This window comes from Desmodus rotundus, chromosome 1 (genome assembly GCF_022682495.2).
Source record: "Desmodus rotundus isolate HL8 chromosome 1, HLdesRot8A.1, whole genome shotgun sequence".
Classification (NCBI taxonomy): domain Eukaryota; kingdom Metazoa; phylum Chordata; class Mammalia; order Chiroptera; family Phyllostomidae; genus Desmodus; species Desmodus rotundus.
In genome coordinates this window covers 142,203,365-142,228,795 of record NC_071387.1, presented here as the reverse complement: position 1 = coordinate 142,228,795, position 25,431 = coordinate 142,203,365, and the positions used below count along the sequence as shown (strand labels likewise).

General features: G+C 40.3%; 1 protein-coding gene across 1 annotated transcript in view; it reads left to right on the top strand.

Annotated features, from left to right (window-relative positions):
* The window catches only part of FBXL17 (F-box and leucine rich repeat protein 17), a 475,635-nt gene extending 458,388 nt beyond the window's left edge, over window positions 1–17,247 (top strand). Inside the window, exon 9 of the mRNA XM_053911271.1 lies at window positions 14,353–17,247. Within this exon, the coding sequence (XP_053767246.1) occupies window positions 14,353–14,493 (141 nt within the window). The 3' untranslated portion in view covers window positions 14,494–17,247. The remainder of the gene's footprint in view (window positions 1–14,352) is intronic.
* The last annotated feature ends 8,184 nt before the right edge of the window (window positions 17,248–25,431 follow it).

Sequence of the window (25,431 nt, the reverse complement as noted above, 5' to 3'; positions counted from 1 at the left end):
CACAATCTAAGACTGAAAAGTTATGCCTTATCAAAGAAAATAAAGTTAAAAAAAAAACTAAAGAAAACATTCTTGCCTAATAAGGCGGGGGTGGTCTGACCCATTGGGTCATGCAGTCCCAGGTCATGAGCAGCGCGTCCATTACGCAAACATCCCGCAGCGCCAGTGCCGTGTGCCCCAGAGGAGGGGAGGTGAAAAACGGTGAGAGAGGGGCTGGGGCTCGAAAACCCGAACTTAAGTCCATCCCTTGAAGTATCAGCATCTTGTTACTTTTGCTGATAAAACAGTTTCTCCAGGTGATTTTCACATAGGAGCACTTTAAAACACATTTTTACAGCCCTCTCCTGATTATTCCTGGTAATTGGAACAGGGATAAACACATCAGCTGAAATATAGAGGTTACCACACAACCTCATTTTGGCCAAGTGTTCCCATCTCTTCTTCCAACCCTATTCACCTGAACTGCTATTAGGTGGTAGCTGAAAGGCCTTTCCTATGTTTAAATATTAAGCCAAGAAAACACTGGCCTGGAGCTTGGTGACAGAGGTTTAATTGGTGAGCACTAGTGTTTTCAAATTCCACTTGTTCACTTTACTCTCTCTGAGACTTTGGACAACTTCATCTCTAAAAGCCTCAGGTTTATCATCTAAAACAGGTGATATTATTTACCCCTTAGGACTGTTACAGGATAGAGGTACTGTAATAAAGCACTTAACCCAAAGTCGTGCACACTGGAAGTTCTTGATCAATGTTAACTACTACTATTATTATTATCATTATTACTTACTCATGTAGTACACATACCTGCTCTGCAGCCATGTGCCTGATATTTAACTTGGATGCGAATCACCTGGCTCATAATGTTCTAGCCATGAATGCATATTTTTTTATATACTAAGCTCTTACTATGAAAAACTAGGCCTCAGACAATGATTCTAAAAAAAATAATAGAATCTATTTTTTTAAATAGTTAGGACCAATTTAAATTATAGCCAAACTTACAGGGGAAGAAGAAACCTAGAAACCAGCAGATCTCAGTTCTTTCTTGTGAGCAGAGAGAGTACAGATTTGCCAAGTCATACAGCCGGTCAGAGTTGAGGCTGGGACAGTTTGGTTTGTTTCTTCAGGAAAACCAGCATGTCCCTAGAACCTTTTAAGGAAGGCTGCTGCAAGTAGCTGCTTATGTTTTGCTCACTTCTCTTTTGGGAATGATGTATAATAAAATTGATGGGTTTTTTTTTTTTTCTTTTTCTTTTTTAAGGGAGGAAGGAAAGGGCCTCCAGGTCCCCAACACTGTAGGGTGGATAGACTATTTTGTTGGAGTTTGCCTGAAGGCACCCTGGAGCCTCAGTGCTTTGCAGTAAATGATCTCCTTAGATCTTTGATTTGACTTAACTAATTATACAGAAGACTTAGGTTGCAGGATCATATTATTTCTGTGATTTAGAAGTAGGAAAAGTAACAGCAATTTCTTAACAGAGCTCAGATTAGATCCGAGAACTGCTGAGCACCTGACATCACTGAGTAGAAACAAGGATGGCCCACAGAGGCTCAGGGGCCTGGGGGACTGCTGCCCACTTGGGCAGAACCTGCCCAGCCTGCCCACGAAGCCAGCCACACAGCAGCAGGTCTCAGGGCCTGCCCTGCTGGGCCTCAGGAAAGTTTGGTTTGGCAAGTAGTTCTTCAAAGAGAAAACCTAAACTTCCCCCCACCCATTTTTTATTATATATTTTATTCATTTATTCAAAAAACATCTCTTGAGCTACTTACTATGTTCTCATCACTGATAGGTGACAGGTCAGAAAAAAACAGAACTAGATGGAGTTCCTGCCCCGTGGACCTGCGGTCCCCCCTGGGGGCTGGGGGCAGGCCAGCCATCGGGCAGCCCCAGTGCCTGTAAGACTGCAAATTCATTTTCAAAAATGTCACCCAGAATTATCTTTCTTCTGCATATAGAAGCACACTCATGTACCACATCGGCTTTCAGTGATGGTCCTCTGGAGTCCTATTTTTCTGCCACTCCGCTGTTAAATTCCTGAAAAGCATTGACCTTACTTTTTCACTGCTCCTTGCAATCTGTTTCTATCCTCCCCGTGCCCCTGCTTCTGTTCTTTCCAAGGTCACCGGTGGCTTCCATGTCACCAACTCCAGTGGCCACTACTCTTTCTACAACCTGCTCCATGTCTTAGTGGCTGCATCCACATGGTAATTGTTCCTTCCTTCGTGAGGATGCTCTTCTCTTGCTTCTCTTGTCTTCCATGTCACCATGCTCTCTGCATGGCCTTTCTCTCTCCGTGTCCTGCAGTGAGTGCTTCTGTGTGCCTCCATTTCCTCATCTGTAAAGTGGAAATAAAAATAGCACCTGTCTCACTGGCTATTGAGAGGATTGAGTGAGTTAATATGTGTAAGGTTTCTTCCATGAAATAAGTGATAAGTAATAGCTATTACTTGTTTTGGTGGTTAATTCTTACCTTTTTCATCCGCATCACTCCCCTCATTAGACTGTAAGATCCATGGGTTTCTCCCATGTTATATTGCCAGGCCCTACCACAGTGGCTGGTACATTAGTTGCTAAACAAATACGTACTGGATGATGGGTGCATGGATAGATGGACGGGAGGGTAGACAGATGATGGATGAACGGATTGGATTGTGTTTCCCACCTGCATTCAGTGTAATGCCAGGTTTCTGAGGAGATTCCTTCAAGCTGCTGGGAGTGCAGAGTGGCTAAGAGGACACGGTTCCTGGCCTTGCAGCTGTCAGCCAGAGCAGTGCCACTGTTGTTGCTTTACTTGTTTGGTTTGTTTACTTACTTATTTATTATTTTGTTTTGCAGAAGTATTTTATAGATAAAAGCAAGTTCAAAACCATTAGATCTCACGGCTTCTTAATAATTTGATTAGGAAAAGTATCTAGGCAGACAGGAACAAACAAATAAGCGAGAAAGACGACACCTTGGATTTAATACCAGCTTCCTGTAGCTGGGGGATTCTGAGAGTAGCTAAAGCCCTCTGGGTTCAGAACAGTCACAGAGTTCAGGCATCTGATGTGTGTTTGGATTCAGCACCCTTCAGAGACTGACCCTGAAATGCTCTGATTTATGTAGTCTCTCTCTCTCTCTCTCTCTCTCTCTCTCTCTGCGAAACCCCAAAGTATCACTTGTTGTCGAGGTTTTATTAATCTGCAGATTTACAGATGGATTTTATGCAGAATAAATTTTTTGCCAATAATAAATTTGTTTTAGGAAACAGGTCAAATGCATAAATTTTGCCTGATGTAAACTGCAATTTTAGAAAGAAATGTTGTCATCAGTTGTCCACTTGTGGTTAACACTGCCGTAGGCTTTATGTAAGAAAAAAAACTCAAGAAAGCCGTTAAGCACAAGAGAAAACATTTTTTAGTTCTGGGAGTTTTCTCCCTCAATTGTGTTTTTCAGCTTAATTTTGTGAGTTTAATTTAGAAACACCCAGATGTGTTCCATAAATACATTGCACTCACCACTCAGTGAGTGCATTAATTGTCACATTAGGGCCCAGGTTTTCTCGAATACATGATCTTTTGCTGAACCACTTGGAGTGGCTGCAGACGACTGCCCAAGCGGCATTCTCTATCCTGGTGTCCCACACATGTCTGTTTTGGCTTTCATCTGCACTACACATGGAAATCTATTTTTAAAAATGTACAGATTTGCATGATGGGTCAATTCCATGGCTATCAGTTTATAGCCTCAGAATGGCCTCCACAGGCCTGTGTACTAGAGCTTACACTGGGCATGAAACATCCTTTTTGGTGGAGGACCTAATGGCAAAGCAGAGAATGAAAATGTCACTAATTTTTCTCTCTGACAGTGTGGTTGTTGGACTCCTGTCACACTAATCTCTGATTAGAGGCTTCAGATTGGCAAGCCCCGAGCCCCTATTCTCACTTAACACTGCAGGCGTTTCTGTGATCCCCATCCTCCCAGGTTCTTTGCTGCTTTCTCACTGTGCTAATTCAAGTGAAGAGACGCAAGGCTAGTGTTAACAGGCAACCCACACTTCACGAGAACGAGACAGCATGAAGCCAGGCCTGTTGCGATATTGACAGAGCATAGCACTTCCAATCATTGCAGATTCTGAAATGGAATGACTGTATTTGACAAAATTGACTGGATTTATGAGCCTGCCCCAGTCAGGTTCATTGTGTTCTCACTATTTGTCTCTGTCTGTGCTTTGGGATTTTTAGATGAGGTTTTTTTGTGGGTTTTTTTTTTTTTTTGCGCCACCCAAGAGTAATATTTCTTACCTCTCTATTTAAAAATGTATCTTTAAAAGCCTCAGGCTATCAGTGTGAGGTTTATGTATGAAGCATGGTGCATTATGGGTGGCCTGTAATCAGCTGATTTTCATAGCAGGTGACATTTAGGCTCCAGTAAGGTAATCCATTTTTCTTTTTAAACTTATAATAAATACTTGGTGAGGTATGTCCTCTCCCGCCTCATGGGTGCTCCCTTGAAGAAGCACTAGGTCCATGTGAGCAGAGGGCTTGGGGGAGTTTTCCCGTAGCTGTTCGGAAGGTCAGGTGGCTGCCTCCTTTGGCTGTATACACCCAACTAGAAATCTAAGACTAATACTGAAGAAGAAACCAGTCTGGTTTACCGTATTCAAAGAATATACCTTTTGTTTCAGGCAGTGATGAATATTTGAAAAGAAAACGGGCTAATAAGCTATAGGAGCGATTTTCTTTCTCCAGATCCTCTGCCTCAGAGTTTACTGTGGAGGGCAGCCCGGGAGGCGGGTAAGTGGTTCTGACCTTTCAGCAATCTTAGTTCAGACCTTGTCTTCAGGTTCCCAAGTGCAGAAATCATCTGCACCTTCTAGGAGCTCTTCAGTCGGAAGCTTTAGACCCGCAGATCTCAACCTGAGCTGCACTTGGAGATCCCCTGGGAGCTTCAAAAAATACTGGTGCCTACACTCCACTCCTCCAAGATTTAGATACAGTTAATCTGGGTTATGGCTGGGAATCGGGATTTTTAAAAGATTACCAGGTGACTCTAACAGTTGGGCAAAGAACCACTGTATTCTCTTTTGTATTCTTGGTTGCAGACACAGTTTAATCCATCCCACATCAGTAAACATGGATCAGATATTTGTTGTTTATGAGTCACTGTGGGATTTGTGGAGAAGGCCTGGGTGTGACTGAGGAAGGAAGAGGGAAGGGAGGGAATGCGAAGTTGCCTGCAGCAGAAAGGAGCAGCCAGGGCACCCTAACTCACACCCAGAATCATTTCCGCAGCCTGTACCAGGCTGGGGAGGACCCTTCCCCCACATTGCGGGCTCTGCCTGCAGCCTGTTCACGGCTGTCTAGCTGCTGCGTTACCCTCCTGCAGACTGCTGGGAAGCTCAGTCTTGCATCTGAAGAGAAAGCCAGATTGGTGAGGTAAGAAATGATAAAAGTGGTGCCTAATTCTTGCCCTCCTTGCTCTAACCTTAGAGAAACATCACAAGGATGTGGCATGTCACCCAAACGGGACATGAGAAGTCCTGCCACAAAGGTAGGGAAATAGAATCATAAAAATCTACCCAGGCCAGCAGAGTTCATGTTGTTGGCTGAGCCGTGTCGTGGAAAAATCAATGTATTATCTACTCTTTTATTATTTTTTCTTAGTGTCCTGTTTAAAATATTTTAAACTGCACTTAGATGACTCGTCTCATTTACAGAAAACCTGAGCTATTACTAAAATTCACATTACCCTTATCTTACTCATATTAATATGTGCCCATCATGGGGCCAGTGGTCACTTGCTGAAAGAGCATTTAGGTCTCATTTGAAATGCATTGTCCAAGATGACTTTTGTGGGCACTTGGTGAATGCCAGGTTCCACAATAGCCAGTACAGCCGCCCAGAGAGCCAAAAGTCTCAGGCAGAGAGAGAGAGAGACTCCAGAGGCGAGTTGCCCCAGGGACAACACTCTGCCTTTGGGCTCCCAGGAGTCAGCCTCTGGGGCCGTTAGCAGTGACATTGCCCAGGGAGTCTGTGAAGAATGACAGACCCATGTAAGGGCCAGAGCTCTGAATTAGGAGGCAGGAGCTGAGTGTGCTATTTGCCACACCTTAACAGACATGCTGTGGGCTCCTTACTTTTCCCACCTGTAGACAGGGAGATCCATTTTCTTCACCACCACCACCACCCTCAGAGAAGTGCTATTTGAAATAAGAACTTACTTCAGTTATACACCTGAGTGAGTGTGCAACGTGGGCTGGAGAAATATTGGCTCCAAAGCTTACAAAGCAAAGAACAGATTGTTTTACTCAAGCTTACAGGCGGGTTTCCTTTCTTCCCTGGATAACATGTATGTTTAGTGCATGTCATGCACAGGCTGATGCCTCCATATCCCTCAGAAGTCCACGTGAATGGTATTTCTTTTGCAAAGCCATCCTGGAGAAGATCAGGCGCCTGCTCAGTTCCCCCATCCACAGCAACCTGCACTTCCCTGAGAAAGCACTCCCGGGATTTGCTGTTGCTGGTGTGATGGTTTGTCTTCCCTGTCCTAAGAGGGCGAACGTGTTTTTCACGCTGGCCAGTCTACCTGTGGGACACAGAAAAATGCCTTGATGGGAGAGAGAGAGAGGAAAGAAAGAACTGCAGTTTATGGCATGGGGCGGTAGCCCTGCCGAAAGGCCCCTTGTTCGTCTTGCAGCTTCATCATGTTTCCCTCGAGCTTTAAAGTCTCACATGACCACAGCACGTGACAGAACGTTCCACAGGCCAAGTGATAACCATTATAATTTATATTTCCCCAGAGCAGCCATTTTGAAGAGATTATAAAGGACTTTGAAATGAATTTATATGTAAACTACAATCATTTTTCTTGATTGTGGATGGAAAATGAATGTCAGTGAAGGTGTGTGACCTTGTGTGAAATACTGATCCTGTCTGAGACAGTTTATCTGTAATCGGGGGCATTAATGCTTAGATGCCTGGGGAATAGTAGATGCTCACTGAATATGTTTTCCCTCTCCTCCTCCTCCATTCTTCCTGGAATGTGAACATTCTTTTATTTTACTGTATGAGTTATTTGGGTGAAAAATTAACAAATTACTTTTAAGCCTTTCACCAAAATAAATGATGCTGAAGAGAAGAAACATGTTTGATTTATCCCCCACTATGTGAGAGCCTAGTACCAATGAGGACAAAGTTTCTTAGTGAGGGGCCCAGGGTGAGTTTGTTTGGAGAGTTTTTCCTCCCCTGGGACTGTACCATCCTGTTGCAGTGTTATGTACATGCTTCCTGGAACAACAGCTGTCTGGTGCCACTGTGACAATGAAACCAACAACTAGGGCAAAAGCCGCTCAGAGTCCCACTTGCCCCAGTAGCAGTGAAGGCATGTGAAAGTGCTGGAGCCCAAGAAATCACTGGGTAGAAATAGCAGTGTTTTGAGTCAGGAGATCTGCTCACAGTTCCCATTGCATTACCAGGTAACTGTGACATTACAAGGGACCTTAAATGTCACAGAAGTTCTAACTCTTCTGTGGGGTCCTCCTGGTCCTGCCACCCTGAGCAGACTGCTGATGCTCTAAACTAAAGTATTAAATCTTCTGAACCTTGTGAGTTTTTGCAAAGTTTTGGAAACCAAATCCTATCCAGTTACCATTCACATGTTTCTCAGTGTTATCCAGCCAGTGTAGTGAGTCATTGATCTCCAATAGGCAGGCTGCCCTCGGTTAATCTGAACTAAAGCCTAGTCATTTCCTGAGTACTGCCTGACAGCCACAGGGCCCAGCAAAAACTGCTGAGTCACCGTCATGAGCTACTTTGGTCTCCTGTGCAAAATTATTGGAAACCCCAGGGAACGTGTATCTGGGAAGAGGCACCTGGTGATGTCAGGTGGAAGGGAGAGTAGCACAAAGAATCACCTCGGGTATGAACTTCAAAGGATTACAGGAGTTTGGAGCCTCCATAGTATCAAGACTTTGATACTGCTTAGAGACTGCTACCTCTGTAGATGGCACAGTCTGGGAACAAGGTGAGCTTGTCTTCACAATTTCTGATGTAGTATTATTTAGTAGTTTTGGGGTTTTTTTTTTTTACTCAATATGCATTCACTAATCAACTGCTATATTAACTTAGCCAGCAGATATTTATTGAGTCCTTACTATGTGCTGGGCATTCTGTAGGTGCTAGTGGTTTGGCAGTGTCCAGAAACAGCCAAAACTCCTGTCTCGGAGCTTCTATTCTGATGCAGCAAGAACGTGCCAGGTCGTGTGTGTAAGACTGGGCAGGGAATGGCTGCAGCGCGCCTGTTGCCGAGGAGCGCAGAGGCTAGGAGTAATGCAGTGCACGCTACTGTCGCTCTGCTAGGAGTAATGCAGTGCACGCTACTGTCGCTCTGCTAGGAGTAACGCAGTGCACGTTACTGTCGCTCTGCTAGGAGTAACGCAGTGCACGCTATTGTCGCTCTGCTAGGAGTAATGCAGGGCACGTTGTTGTCGCTCTGCTAGGAGTAATGCAGTGCACGTTACTGTCGCTCTGCTAGGAGTAACGCAGTGCACGTTACTGTCGCTCTGCTAGGAGTAATGCAGTGCACGTTACTGTCGCTCTGCTAGGAGTAATGCAGTGCACGCTACTGTCGCTCTGCTAGGAGTAACGCAGTGCACGTTACTGTCGCTCTGCTAGGAGTAATGCAGTGCACGTTGTTGTCGCTCTGCTAGGAGTAATGCAGTGCACGCTATTGTCGCTCTGCTAGGAGTAATGCAGTGCACGCTACTGTCGCTCTGCTAGGAGTAACGCAGTGCATGTTATTGTCGCTCTGCTAGGAGTAATGCAGTGCACGTTATTGTCGGTGGTGCTGGTATTTGAAGTAGTATTCACTTTTGCAGGGAAACTTTCTCCATTTAAAAAAAAAAGTGATTTTAAGGGGTTTGTAGGCATACCTCAGAGATCTCACAATAAAGCAAGTTAGAATCTTTTTGCTGGTGGAGGGTCTTGCCTTCAATTTATAAAAAAATGCAACATTTTGAAGCACAGTAAAGTGAAGCGCAGTAAAATGAGTTATGCCTGAATGATGTCCCTAAGTGTGATTTTAATATACTCATGTCTCAAATATTTCCCCCTAATGATAAACATGTCCTGTTTTATAATGAGTCAAAGAGGAAATAAGAGTCAAATAAATTAATTCCTCGGAAAATTTTATCAGGAATTCTACTTTTTGAGCAATGCCTATCACTGGGGAGATAATTCAGGCTTACACTTCTCTGGGACTTCCTGGGGAAAGTGTTCATAAAGGTGAAGGAACAATGCGGTGCTCTAGACAAAGTGGTTGAACTGAATCTTGGAAACTCCGAAGTGCTTTCCTCATCCTTCCACAGTAGCAGCAGCAATAGAATGAAACTATGGTACGATTCACCTTAATTAGCACAGCAATTTGCCTCACATTTCTTAAAAGTGCTAATGGATATTAACTCAAAATAGATTAAAAAACAGACAAGTTGCTACTACCTTAAAAAGAATTATAATAATTTTGAAAATGTAAATTATGGTTATGCAGTCTTTGGAGAGGAATATAAAATCCAATATTTTTCATATTTAGAAAAATCCTGTGGTGCATTTTTTTCCTCTTTAATCATAATTCCTTAAGTGACACCACTGCATATTTGTTTAGGAAGATAAAAGAGGAGACCCCCAAACACCTCAGAACTATCTTTTAGAGGGCAGCCCCCTGTGGTACAGGCTTCCCCAACTAGGGGAGTGTTCGAGGAACCCATCTGTATCAGTGTACCAGTTGGTGGTGTTGTGAGAGGCTGCGTTGGGCTTCAGTGAATTTTTTTGAAGACTCTTTCAGTGCATTTGCCCATTTCATGATGGGTGATTTATAAGCGCACCTGCCCACACTACACTGAGTGTTCAGCAGTTTCTTACCAAAAACGGCATGACCTCCATGCCTCACCCTCCTTCTTCACCTGATCTTAACTCAAGGGACTTGTTTTTGTTTCCCTCATTGAAAAAAGTCCTCAAAGAGAAACATTTTGCCAATGGGGAAGAGATGAAACAAAAAACAGCAGAAGCACTAAAAAGGCACCCAAATCGATGAGTTTAAAAACTGTTTTGAGCAGTGGGAAAAAAGTCCCAAAAGGTGTATTGTATCAAATGGAGAATATTTTGAAGGTGACTGAAGTTTAAACAAGTAGGAATAAATACACAATTTTTATAAATAAATTCGGGGGGGGGGTTGGTCCCCCCTTGTACACTACATTTTTCAAATTGCATGTGTAATATAGGAGTTGCCATGGACAGTTTTCAGCAAGTGGAAAAGAAATTGAATACCAAAAACCAGGTGTCATGGGGAAATTTTTTAAAAATTTATCTTTATGTTGCCTTTTAATATTGCATACATTTTATGAGTTGTAACAGAGAACGGTTCTTTTCATTCTAGCGAATGGAGTTGTGCCTGACAAAATGTCTGAAAACTTTGTGTGTAGGAATAAGGACTTAAAATGATGTGGAACCTCCTGGTGTCTCACACTGAACTCCTTCTGTAGGGCACCAAAGCACTTACAGAGTCTGTACAGAGAGGGGAATATAATTTGTACTTCTGAGTAAATGAAAATAACTTTAGTATGAGACTTGTCACACTGATTCTCCAGGAGACGCTGTAAGTAGAAGATGGAACTTTCCCTGGTGGAACCACATGTATTTCCCTGAGTAACTTCTACCCAGCAAAGCTCTAAAATGGATTATTTACATTTCCCCCACTGTGTTGTTTTGCAGAATTCACAGAGCATAGTTAGTAAAAAGATTGCTTAGAAGATATATCCACAGAGGAATTCCAGTATCGTTTTTCACGCAGCTCTACAGAGCCAAAGTACTGTCTTTTCTTGCCCATAACCTATGAAAGCCAGAGAATTAGCAGTCTGTATTCTCAACTATAAGTGTATCTTACTTTCTACAAGAGAAATAGATGAATTGAATTTTGCTAAATAAAAGGGCATATAAAACACATTGAGAGAGCTGACAAAATGAATTAACCCTTCCATGGAAGTATTTGCTAAAGTGAACAATTACTCTCTAATTTATATACTTCATAAATCCATATCTTCATGCAGCAAGTTTGCTTAAAGTGAATTGTATTTCTTCCTCTAAAATATCATGTAGAGATACTTTCTATTTTTAAAAATTGGACCTCCAAAATAAATTGCCTGTCAACCCTAGGTATAAAACTTGTTACAGGCCCTTGTGCAGTTTAGAAAAGATGCACAGAGAAGACAGTCTCACCTTTATGGTGGGTTTCGATGTTTTCGCTTTTCCATTCTTTTTCCATCTCTTTTCAGTTAGTTGTTCCCTGAATGCTCAGTGGCTTTGCGGCACGGTTACTTCCTTTGCAGTGTGATACAGGTTTTCTGAGAATCCTCTCTGACCAAGTGTCTTCAGCGCTCTCTTAGTGAGATGTGCATCCTTCTGGGTTTTCTGACAGGAGAGAGGAAGGTAACCTACCTGTAGCATAGGAAACATCAGGTAAAGAAACGGGAGGATTTCCAGAAAATATGTTCTTGAGGAAAGTTCTGGAAACTCCTCCAGAGAGTGTTAAGAGAAAATAAATTCTTCTTGTATAGGAAGTATATTTTAAAGGTTACTTCTTGCTCCGTGGTTATTTTATTTTGAACATTATAACTAATGTTATAAAGACTTGTTTCTGAAATATCTCAGAAGTAGAATAATATTGAGCATTACTGTAGAGAGCTGGTCGCCCTACCACACTGTTAGTTAACTCAGGCACTCAGTGATTGTGCCTGCTGCAATAATAAGAGCTACAGTTTGAGGGCCATTTTAGTCAGTCACAGTGTTAGGCATATTATTACAGCTAATCTTTTATAACAGTCCTATGATATAACTACTTTTGCCCTGTTTTTATAGTTGAGAAAATCAAGTCCTAAAGAAGTAACATCACACCAGGATTCAAACCTGTTTCTGATTGACTCTTACAGTCCATGGTGGCCCGGACCACAGTTGCCATGTCTCTTCTCAACAAGTGTGTAGCTCAGTAGCCTGAATGACAGCCTTTGTTCAGGTGGGAGAGGGAGGCAAGTAAAGAGACGATGGCAGTGCAATCTGGAAGTGCTTAAATGAAAGACAGATCTTGCAGGGTGCCAGCCACGGGTGCCCAGAGAAGGGGTGCCTAACCCATCCTCGCGGGGAGGTAGGCTTGCTTAGGGAAGGCTTCCTGAAGGAGGGGATTCTTGAGCTGAGGAGTTCCTCAGGAAATTGTTGCTCTTTATGATTATTAGTACATTAGTGTCTAGCGTTGCCTTGCTCTTGGGTTTCTGTTTTTTAAATTGGAGTTATTGTTTTATCATTCATTCACTAATAATTAGGTCTGCCTCATAGGTACAAAAATGACCGTGGCTCTTAAGGATCTTCCATTGGAGCATGAGAAGTAGACATTTAAAAAAGCAATTACACACTAACTTTATAAGTGCTATGCAGGAGAAGTAGGCAGTACTGGAAGAGTGGAAATCTTCCCTCATTTGGAGAGGGGAGCAGGGAAAGGGCAGTGATCAGAATTACCTGGGGAAATGACACTGAAGCTAAGAACTCAAGAATCAGTGTGGTTAAAAAAATTTTTTAAAAGGTGAAGGGGAATATACTCAATAACAAACACTGTGATAACTTTGCATGGTAACAGATGGTTACTAGACTTGTTATCATACCATAAAGTATGTAAATGCTGAGTCACTATGCCACATACCTGAAACTAATATAATACTGCATACAAAATTAATAATTTTTTAAAAGAATAAGTAGGCAGTAGGCATGAGAAGGTGATTTTAAAGGGGATGTATATTAAAAAGTGTTCCAGCATATTAAAAAGAGAACAACATGTGCAAAGTCTCTGAGGCCAGACAGATCTTGGACAGCTAGGTGATCTGAAATTAAGTCAGGTGCCCGGATAGCACAAAAACCATGCCGGAGGGACAGGGCTAGATGACGCGGGACCTTCTAAATATGCTCTTATAAGCTGCCTCACTAAGGCAAGACTTAGAAGATAAATTTAAATTAAAAAACTAAAAAAAAATATTGCTTAAAAGTCCACTTAAGACCATCAGTTCATATTCTTAGCTCTAATTTGTATAATTTTTTCTTTTTTATTCAAAATTACATCCTATCCATATCACAAAAAAAAATTAACTGCATGTCTTGTTTGAATTTACATAAAAGCAAGTCTTGACTAGAGAGATATTCTGACACAGATTAAGTATCATCAACCCAATGTTGAAACATCAATTCTCAAATTTTCAAAAAAAAGAATATATGTAACACAGTTTCCAAATGACCCAGAAAACACCACATTATTTCAGAATAGTGCAGAGGACTGAATATCATGGTCGTCGTACTTCTAAGCTGGCTTTCAAAATCAAACAGCAAGGATTTCACGTTGTTTTAGGGTTTTCCTGGCGGTCCTGATCTTTTCCAATAATGGCCAGATGTGGAGAGGGAGCACAAAAATGTGTACCGCAGCACCTACTTTCAGACCAGCTTACTTAGGGTAAATGAAATATTGATGTCTTTGAAAATGCCCAAGTGTTCAGTAAAGATTTTAAATAAAGCTACCTAAAAGTTGTGGTTCTTAGGTTAATCATTTATTTATCTAAAGGATAAAGGAAGCTGTCTGCTTCTGTGATATGAACTGCAATCAGCTTAAAAATAATTGACAAATTAATCCCTTCACAGCACAGCAATTGTAAAGGTGTTAGTTTTAATTAGGCCTGTCTGATTGCCTTGTCTAATCAAGAATCAAGGTGGTATCTTTGATGGTTAAGGTCTAGTGGGGCCATCCCTGACCCGCCAGCCATGTATGTTTTAATTATTGATTCCTCACATTTCAGCCCCTCTCACAAAGGGACTTGAAGTTTGCAATACCTTAACATTTAAGGGAAAGAAAAATAAACATTTTCCCCAGCACTTCTATCTAGGACCTTGTGTAACCTCTCCACCAATCTACAGTTTTGTCCGGAAAAGCCTGCCAGGTTGACAACAAAGTCAAATGCACATTCAAATACTCTCTTACAGCAGCCTTATCTCCCGAGCACTGGATTTTCAGTGGACATTGATTTGGATCCCAGCAAGTCATAGTCATTTATGCTTCTAGAAAACACATTTGATTTCTTGATATGCTAAAGCCATACGGGTGAACGCAGTTCTCAGGACACCAGAGTGGTCAGACAGAAAGGGGCGTGTACCTTCTCCCCAAGCCCTTCTCCCACTGCCGGGCAGGAGTGAGAGCGGGCTTCCTCGTGCCATTCTAAGCTGGCAGTGAGCGTGGGCAGCTGCTGGTCTCGGTGGTCCGTGTGCATGACGATGGCTCTTCTTTGCTTACAGGTCAACGAAGTGACGGTGGAGCAGCTGGTGCAGCAGTACCCCCACATCACCTTCAGCACCGTCCTCCAGGACTGCAAGAGGACCCTGGAGAGAGCCTATCAGATGGGCTGGACCCCCAACATGTCTGCCGCCTCCTCCTAACACTCCTGTCCAAGCTTGGCTCCGCTAGGATCATTCGGCAGGGAGGAGAGGAATTGTCGATTTGGGGTGGGTGATCTCTTGGGAAGGTTTTAACTGTCGCCTGTCTGTGTGTGTACCCCAGTGTGTATATTTGTGTCTCGTTTGCATACTGCATAGCATAAGCGCAATTGCTGTTTATTCCCAGGTGAGCTGGTATTTTTCTTAAAAGTTAAAGATTTTAAAAGGCACAAACCTTTCCTTTTTTAAGTTCGAAGGCTTTTTCTCAAAAAAAAAAAAAAAAGAATGTTTCTACCATGGAATCAAAACACCGAGTCTGTAATTTTGAGCTTCTAATTCCTGCCACTTGGTGATGCCCCGAAATGAAGGCAACTGCTTTCTTTTATGATGAGATAGACCTGTGCGCTTCTGCTGACGACAACCAGAACGTAAGTGATGTCACACTGGTTAGAAGTCTGGAAAGCGGAATTTCCGCATTTTCGAGCACACACACACGTATAGGTCCTCCACTCTCCTACGTGCGTGCACACGTGTGTGTGCACACGCTCACCATGGCAGTTTCTTTCTAGATCATTTTCTGACGTAGGCGCCTTCCCGCAGGCCCCTGAGAGAGCATGCCATCCACTGAGGCTCTGCCTGACTCACTGTACCCACAGGTGGCCAGCCTGCTGCCGGTAGGTGATGTAGGGACTAGAGAGGATAAAGCCTTTTGTGACATTTTTATATGGAGGCAACAATCCCCTGGCCAGCTCACGAAAGTTAATTATTCATATACAGATGTGTTCTGTTGAATATTTTAGTTGAGTTTTATGTTAACCTTGTGTTAACTTTTACTTCATGGATAGTAACCAGTCTGGATATATTTTAATGATATTTGGAGCTCATTTTACCATTATCCATATTAAAGCCACCAGTGTAATTAATAGTGGGAAGTTATTTTTTAAAAAATCTACAGATCATTTAATTATTTTTGTTAATTTGGGTAATTATGAAATTATATTTCTGAGATTTGGGGGTAGTCACATTAACAGAACATTGAGTGAGATGTAAGTAGACAATCTTTTTTTTTTTTTCCTTTGCTTTGCTTTGGAAAAGGCAAAGCTTTAGAACAGGTTTTTTGGTTATATGCATGTTATTTTTTTGAATAGTTCTTATGCTTCTGCAAAGAACTATTGCTGGTTAATGTGTGAGTTAAGAAAAATTATAAAAATCCTTTCATTAAGATTGTTTAAACTTGTCAGAAATAAGCATTCTTGTTTTAAGGATTGACACCCTTCAGTTAAGAAAATATCTATCAGTAAATGAACATATGTTTTGATTTCACACATCTTTAGAATTAATTCATAGTAGGGACTCAGGCTCAAATAACCTTTCCTGTCTCTAGATTTATAATCAAGACAGCAGGGAGCCTTTTTACGCTCAAGAGTGATTATCTTTCCCAGTAGAGCTAGATACAAAACCCTGACTTGTGAGTTTGCTATTTATTCTTCCCCAGTGTGGACATAGCTGTATGTTGGTCTTTAACAGGTAAACTAAGGTTTGAGTTTCACTTTCTGTAAGTCCCAATATTGCTAAAATGGGACTAGCTGTAAGAAACAAAAAAATAGCTTTGCATTCAAATGCCCTTCACTTATTTATAATGACTCCAAAAAATGTAAACAACTGTTTCTTTTGATTATGTCAACATGTTTCTGATGTGGCTTTTTTTTCTTTTAATCCAAATCAGTTAGGAAAATCTAGTCAGTACCCACCAAGGGTATTTTTTCCATCACTAAATGGATTGCTAATTTAATTTGAAGGGAATAAAGTCTGTGTAAGGAAAAACAGCTGTTTATTCTTAATAAGCTATGGTTCTTCTTACACATCAAACTGTATTGTTTTCATTTCCCCTCCACTGAAAAATATCTTAAATCACAATATTTTAACTGGTTTTTAATCCTATACTAATTTATAAGGCAGTATGTATAGTAATAGTAGCTTAAGTGAATAAGCAAAAGTTTAATTTTTATATATGTCACACTATATTTTAAACAGTTAAAGAAGGGAGAACCATCGATGATGTAGACGGTGCCATTCCATTTCAAAGCTGTAGTAATCTTTGGAGTCTTCCCGTTTGGTTGTCAAATGGCCTCAGAAGTGTATAATTGATTTTTTTTTAATGTTGCATTGTTTGAATCTACAGTACAGCACTATAAACATGCTTTTGCTTGGGTTGGGAGGGTGGGGGGAGATTGCACTTATTCTTTAAAATGTTGACTAATCCAGAAAGCCTGATGCAGCATAGCCTGGAAACTGCTTTGGTATATTTGTAGAAATCTGTAGAATATCACATCCAGCCTCAAAGCATTAATCTCAAAAAAAAAACACAAAAAACCCAACCAGAAAAAGCATTACCTTGAGTGATCCTGTGATGGTTGTTAAATGTGTTCTCATTAGATGCTTTGAAATGAGGCTTAAAATGATTTTTCTGGGCAATGTAGAGTTTCTTTCTTTCTTTTTTTTCTTTTTTTTTTTTTTGGCTTAGAATGTCATAAGTGTGTGTGAACACATTTAATGCAGGGCTTTTTATCCTCTCCAAAATGTCAACAGTATTTTCAGAATAAAGACTATGAAATATATTGCTGTAGTAGAAAATTCTGGTCCTTGTCTTTAATGTCTTTTTGAGTGGATAAAGGAAATTTAACTGGTTTGTAGTTTCTATATTTCTGTGAATCTTTTGACCTTGCAATGGGTTGCAATAAAAGAGAAACAAAACACTGTGTCTTTTGTGTTATTTCAGAGACAAGAAACGGTCTCCCGGATGCTGGCTGGGTGTGAGCGTGCAGTGGGCTGTGTCCTTGTGTGTTTCCCTACAGACTCTATGTAGGTTTGACTAACCGAGAGTAATAAACAGGACTGAGTTTGGGAGGTTCTCATTTGGCTAATCATTACTGAGATAACATTAAAAATCAAGGGTTTAAACAAGTGGTTTGTTTAAAATCCCATTCCCTAAAATCTCATTTAGCCATTTTTTTCAATCTTTCAAAAGTAAGTAAATACATTTATTGAGTAAAAATATGTGCCAGGCATTGGGCATTTAAAGATCACATTCTCAGGTTGCTCATAGCCTAGCAAGAGGACATTCTTAAAAACTAGCAATAGCAATGGAGTTCCACAGTTATAATAATAGCCACAGTTAAAGGGAGTGCACATAGGACAGAGTTGCAGCTTTGGGAAGAAAGAACTTCAAAGAGGAGAAGGTTTTTAAAAAATAAATAAAAAAGATTTTATTTATTCATTTTTAGAGAGAAGGGAAGGGAGGGAGAAAGAGAGGGAGAGAAGTATCCATCAGTTGCCTCCCAATGCCCCCAACCAGAGACATGGCCTGCAACCCAGGCATGTGCCCTGACTGGGAATTGAACCACCCTGATGGGGAATTGAACCAGCAACCTTTCGGTTTGCAGGCTGGCACTTCATCCACTAAGCTGTACCACTCAGGGCCCCAGGAGGGGCTTTTTTTTTTAATTAGATTTATTGGGGTAAGATAAGTTAACATTATTATAAGTTTCATGTGTACAGTTCTATAATACATCATCAGTATATTGCATTGTGTGCTCACCACCCGAAGTCTAGTCTCTTCCCATCACTGTCTTCATCCTCCCTTTTCCCCTCTGGTAACCACCATACTGTTGTCTGTGTCTGTGAGTTTGTCATCTTTGTTGCTTTCTGTTTTATAGCCTATGTATATGGGTTTTGTCCTTTTCCATAGGACTCATTTCACTTAGCATGATACTTTCAAGATCCATATGTGTTGTCACAAATGGCAACACTTTGTCATTTTCTTCTGGCTGAGTAGTATTTCACTGTATAATTGTACCACATCTTTATCCATGCATCTGTTGAAAGACACTTAGGTTGTGTCCATGTCGTGGCTATTGGGAATTATAATGCTGCAATGAACAGAGGGTTATATATATCTTTTCAAATGAGTTACTGAGTTTTGACAGGTTAGATACCCAGAAGAGGGATTGCTGGATCACATGGTAGCTCTGTTCTTAATTAACCTCTGTACTGTTTCCATAGTGGCAACATCAATTTACATTCCCACCAGCAGTGCGCAAGGGTTCCCTTTTCTCCACAACCTCTCCAACACTTGCTATTATTACAATGGTGATAATAACCATTCCAACAACTGTGAAATGGTATATCGTGGTTTGGATTTGCATTTCCCGAATAGCTCTATCTGTATGTGTTCTTAGAAGTTTCTGTCCAGGTCCTCCTCCCATTTTTTAATTAGATCATTTGGTTATTTTGTTGGTGGTGGTCAATTGTACGAGTTTTTTATATATTCTGGATATTAGCCCCTTATTGGTAGTATTCTTTGCAAATACCTTCTATTTGGTTGGTTGCCTTTTTGTTTTCTTGATGGTTTCTTTTGCTGTGCAGAAGCATTTTAGTTTGATATAGTCCCATTCATTTATTTCTGCTTTTACTTTCCTGGCCTTTGGGGTCAAGTTCACAAAACCCTTCTGAGACCAAGGTTCATGAGCTTCATACCTACTTGTATGTATTTTATTGTTTCAAGTCTTTTTATTAGTGTCTTTAATATATTTGACTTAATTTTTGTATACAATGCCAGCTAGCATTCTTGTTTCATTCTTTTGTATGTGGCATTCCAATTTTCCCAGCACCATTTAATGAAGAGGCTTTCCATTCCCCATTGTAAGTTTTTGGCTTGTCAAAAATTAGTTGCCCATATTTGTGTAGGTTTATTTCTGGGCTCCCTGTTCTGTTCCATTGGCCTGTGTGTCTCTTTTTTCTGCCAGTACAATACTGTTTTGATTATTGTAGTTTTGTAAAGTATACTTTGAAGTCAGGAAATGTGATATCTCTGGCTTTTTTCTCACAATTGCTTTGGCTGTTTCAGGGCTTTTGTGGTTCCAAACAAATTTGAGAATTTTTTGCTCTATTTCTTTGAAAAATTTCACTGGGGGCCTGGCTGGCATGGCTCAGTGGGTGGGGTATCATCCTGCAAACCAAAAGGTTACCGTTTCGATTCCCTGTCAGGGCAGATGCCTGGGTTGCGGGCCAGGTCCCTGGTCGGGGGGTGTGCAACAGGCAATAGATCAATATTTCTTTTGCATGTCAGTGTTTCTCTCCTGCTCTTTCTCCCTTCCCTTCTCTCTCAAAATAAATAAATAAAATCTTAAAAAAGAAAAGAAAGATGTCATTGAGATTCTAGTGGGGATTGCATTAAATTGGTATATGACTTTAGGCAATATGGTAGCCATTTTAACTATGTTAATCCTCCCAATCCATGACATGAAATATCTTTTATTTCTTTGTGTCTTCAATTTCTTCCCACAATATCTTGTAGTTTTTAGTGTATGGTTTCTTCACTCCCATTGTTTAAGTTTATTCCTAACTATTTTATCCTTTCTGTCAGAATTGCAGATGGAATTAACTTTTTCCAACATTTCATTGGTAGTGTATAGGAATGTAACAGATTTTTGTACATTGATTTTGTATACTGCAACATTACTGTATTTGTTTATTGTTTTTAATAGTTTTTGGTGGACTCTTTAGGGTTTTCTATACACAGAATCATGTCGTCTACAAATAGTGACAGTTTTACTTATTCATTCCCAGTTTTATGCCTTTTATTTTTTCCTCTTGCCTAATTGCTCTGACTAGGATTTCTAGTACTATGTTCAATAACAGTGGTGAGAGTGGGCATCCTTGTCTTGTTCTTGATCTTAGAGGAAAAGCTTTCCATTTTTCACCATTGAGTATGATACTAGCTGAGGGTTTGTCATGTATGGCCTTTATTATGTTGAGGTGCATTTCTCTATACCAGTTGTATTGAGTGTATTAATCATAAATGGATGTTGTATCTTGCCAAATGGTTTTTCTGCATTTATTGGTATGATCATATGCTTTTTATCTTTTATTTTGTTAATGTGGTATATCTTTTGATTGGTTTGCATGTATTGAATCATTTTTGCATCCCTGGAATAAACCCCACTTGATTGCGACGTGATATCTTTTTAATGTATTACTGTATTCGAGTTGCTAGTGTTTTGCTTAGGAGTTTTGTACCGATGTTCATCAGAGATACTGGCCTTTCATTTCCTTTTGTGTGTCTTGTCCTTGCCTGGTTTTAGTAACAAGGTAATGTTGGCTTCGTAAAATGAGCCAGAGAGTATTCTGAGGAGGAGCTTTTAAGGAGGATTAAACAAATAACAGTAATTTACCAAACTTACTGTGGGGAAAGAAGGGCAACCTTGAAAATGGAAAAGTATGTACAAAGGCATGAGGAGATGAGACATAAAGGTAAGTTCAGGGCCGCTGAGGTAACTGAGCAAAATAGAAGGGTATGTTCCATAGGGGCAGAGGGAGGAGAAAGGTCCTAGGGCTCATCGTAAACTTTCCACGGACTACTAAAGAGACTGGACTTGCAGGAACATCGGTTCTGTTAGAAAAGTCTTGCCCTAAATTCTTTCAATATGTCAGAAACTTCTATTTCTGGCAATATGGTGAGATAAATATCCTAAAATATTTTTTGCTATGTAACATGTAAAAATTTTCATTAAAATATACTTAAACATTTTTTAATTGACTAGATGTGTCTGCAGAAAGCAAAAGAAACCTCCTGCGGCCAGGTCAGAGTGGGAGCATCTTTCTAGGCTAGGGGTTAGCAGACTGTGGTCCCTGACCAAGCACGGCCAGGCGACTATTTTTATAAAGTTTAATTGGAGCACAACCACACATGTTTCATTTTTTATGTATTCTCTATGGCTGCTGTCCTGCTACAACAGAGGTAAGTCATCTTGACAAAGGCCATGTGGTACATAAAGTCCAAATTCTACTATCTAGCCTTTTACTGACCCCTGGCCTGAAGGAGTGGTTCTCAAAGTGTTTCTCCCAGACCAGTCACATCAGCATCACCTGGGAACTTGCCGGAAGTACAAATTCTTGAGCCCAAACAGATCTGCTAAACCAGACACTCAGGGAATAAGGTTGAGCAATCTGCGTATTAGAAAACCCTCCAGATGAGACCAGTGCATGCTAATCTTTTACCTCCAAAGAGGTAAACTCGGAAACTACCAGAATATGGGAGACTCTCTTGGCCATCATAGCCTCGATGATGTTGTAAAGAGCTTTGGGCCAGTGAATAATGGGGAGTTGAATCAGAGTCTACTTCACATAAAGACAATACACTTTCACAAACAGTGAGCTAAAATAAAACAAGGCAAAACAAAAAGTGAAGAGGCAGACAGAAAATTTACCATTTCCATCTTGGCTATGCATGGTTTTTTTGTTTCTATCTTTGTTTTATAGGTTCTGAAAATTAATAGCCACCAGCTACCATTCACATTGGTTTAGTACCTGAATCTACATTATTTATGTAGTTTGTGTTGGCTTATAATAGTAGTTTTAAAAGATTCATTTCCGACAAAAGCAGACAAAAGTCTTCTCTGGAGCCCTGACCTATATGTAGCTCAGTTGGTTGAGCGCCGTCCCACAAAACAAAAGGTCACTGGTTCAATTTCTGGTCAGGGCATATGCCTGGGCTGCGGGTTCAGTTCCCAGTAAGGGCGTGTACAAGAGGCAACCAATTGATATTTCTCACATCAATATTTCACTCTCTCTCTTTCTCCTTCTCTTCCCCTTCCTCTAGAAGTAAATAAGTAAAATCTTTAAAAAAAATTATCTCTGGAGAAAGTTACCCTCAATCTTGGCTTCAAAAGACACCTCACAAATAGAGTGCCAGCAAATATAACTCAATCTAAATTCACAGGGAACAAGAAATAAGCCGGCATTACTGCAAGTCACCAACAACAAAACAAATAAATGATAGACCCACGTTCTCAAAGACTTCAATTTTAAATGATACGATACATAATATAATGTTTTATACACTCAAAAATGTAAAAAGTTACTTAAAACATATATAAGAATAAAGAAACTACCAAAAGTGAACAGATAGATTTTTAAAAGAAGTAAATAGAATTTTTAAAAATGAAATAATGATTGGAAGTTAAACTGGAAGCCTTGAGTAGCAAGATTCAGCTAAAGGGAGAATTTGTAAACTGAAAGGTAGATCTGAGTAAAGTAAAAAGAAAACAAGTAAAAACAGGCTTTGTCTGTTGTGGAGATAATTTCCATATGGAAGACCTAGATGGTAAGACACACGGGACATAGCGTGAGACTTTCCAACATGTATAATCTTGCGGAAGAAAAAATAGGGGAAAGGCAATGTTTAAATAAAATGGTTTTTCCATTTGTGTAGGAGGAAAAAAGATTTTGGGGGAGAATATCCGAGGCTTGGTTTGGGATGAGTTAATTTTGAGATGCTCATTAGACATCCAAGTGAGTATGTTGAACATGCAGGTGGATATAGGAGTTCAGTTCAGAGGAGAAGTAGATAGATGGTGTGTATAGGTGGCACTTAGAACCTCCCTCGGTCATCATCCATTATTGGATAGAGGATCCAAGGACTGTGCCTCCGATGCAGCAACATCTGGACGTCGGGGAGGAAGAGAGGAAGCAGCGTTTACACAGCACCACGTCCGAGCGGACGGCAGGCTGAGAGGACACTAGTCTCACCCTCCCCTTCTCCCGAGCATTGTGTTGCCTAACTTTCTGGTCCCATCTGACCATCATTGGAATTCTATCCCAACAGCTGTCTGTGCTGCCGAGACAGCCGTGAGAATTCTTGTGGCAAACCAGTCACGTCATGAACGCAGAAATCAAGGGACCACAGCACTGTTCTGTAAAGCACTGGGGCGCCCTTTCATTATCACTTCACTTTTAATTATACACAAATCTGGTTTCAAAACCTTTGAGTGATGCAAGAGTCTCATCTGATAATGTGATAATTGATAGTAAGAACAGTAACTTAGGGTCAAGTCTATTTCATTGTTTGAATAAACCACAATTAGGTTCTTTGCTGTTTGGAGCATTATGTTTATTAAAATTCATCTCAGTTTCTTGAGGTATTTAGTAGATGCAAAGGCAGCAATATAGCTCCTCAGTCCTTGAAATGCAACTGAGCCCATATTTTCAGTTTTATTAGGTGATGCCATGCTGTTTTTTAAAGGGGTTGAAGCAATTCACAATTCCATTGGTAGAGATTGTGGAGGTGCTTCTTGATCGCCTATTTGCTTCTGATCACCATAGTGGTACTGTATCATGTTTTTAGTCTGCATTGTTCAGAATATTAGGAAAGTACCATTTTATATGTTTATTGGCTGCTTAGGAAATAATGGTTGTAAAGACCTTTAAACCAACATTTGCCTTCTCATTTCAGAGAAGATAGGAGAGAGTTGAGAAGATTGCCACAGTTGCACTGTGAACTGTAGCATTGGTGTAAAAGCTTTGCAAAGAGGGCAAGGGGTTGTGAGGAACCCTTGAAGAGGTTTACAGATTTTTTAAAAAACAAAGTTTTCTTCCCCTTCCTGTGACTTTATTACATCTTGATGTATGGAAGGAGGCCATTATCTTGGATGTAAATGAGGAGGGACCTGAGCAGTGCCTGTATGCAAGATTTTATGGCCATTGTGATAATGTAAGTGAACTAAATATCATGTACACCGATGAAATAAGAAAGGGAGAAAGAAAGTTGTCACTCCTCTGCTATGAAAACAAAGTTGAATGCTTTGGAAATCCAGATGAAAGAGTCACAAAAAAATCTCAAATTAGTTGTAGGGCACACAAGATGTAGAATGTGGCAAAATGATAAAAACCAAAAGGACTTTGTATTTAGACTGCTTCAAAAATGAATTTAATTTCCTACTCCTTTTTAAAGGAACTGAAACAAGAAGCCGTAGATGTTACGGAGGTGGTTTATGCGAGGATGACAATGCAGAATGCAAATCAAAGAAAAAAGGCTTTGGCTATACATCAAAAGATTAGCAAATGAATATATTACATATGTTTTTATTTTTAAAATAAAATAATTTATACTTTAAATAATTTTTAGTAAACTTTTAATTAAGCAGCTGACTAAACTGCTTAATTAAAGCCTTATTAGTCCCCTGACTGCGCTAATAAGGCTTTCACTACACTTGCTTAGACCAGAGCACAGACCAACTGATGGGAAATCATGTTTTCAAAAGCTACGTCTTTGCCCCAGCTGGTGTGGCTTAGTTGGTTGAGTTTGTCTCACAAACTGAAAGGTCACCAGGTTGATTCCTGGCTGGGGTGCCTGGGCTGCAGGTTTGGTAGCCCGTCAGGGTGCCTGCAGAAGGCATCCAACTGATATTTCTCTTTCACGTCACGTTTTCAATCGATGTTCCTCTTCCCCCTTTTTCCCTTCCTTCTCCTCTCTCTAAAATCAAAAGTAAACGAATACATGCATACATAAATAAATAAATTTTTAAAATAAAAAGCAACATGTTTTTTTCCAACGGAGGCATAATTCATCTAAAATAAAATACACATGTATTAAATTATAGTTTTCTGTATTTTGACAAATGTGTAGACATTGGTAACAAACACCCCAAACAAGCTATACAATATATACAACACAAGGTGTACAGTGTGTGTGTATACACCACCCAGAACTTTCCGCATCCCCTTCCTGCCACAGACAGCGCTGTTCTGATTTCTGTTACATACTATGTTTGCCTGCTTTGAACATCTTATAAGTAAAATCATACAGTATGTATCCTTTATGTCTAATGTCTTTCCCTCCCTGGATTGTTTTTGAGATTCATCCATGCCACTGTGTGGCAGTCATTACTAAGTAATATTCCATGGTATAAGTATACCACAATTTATGTATCCATTCTTCTGTTAAATATTTGAATTGTTACCAGATTTTGACTATTGCAAATAAAGCAGCTATAAATATTTTTGTGCAAATGTTTTTATGAGATATAGTCCTAGGAGTGGAACTGCTGAGTTACAGGATATGTGTATAAACATAGACCTTATAAGAAACTGTCAACCTGTTTT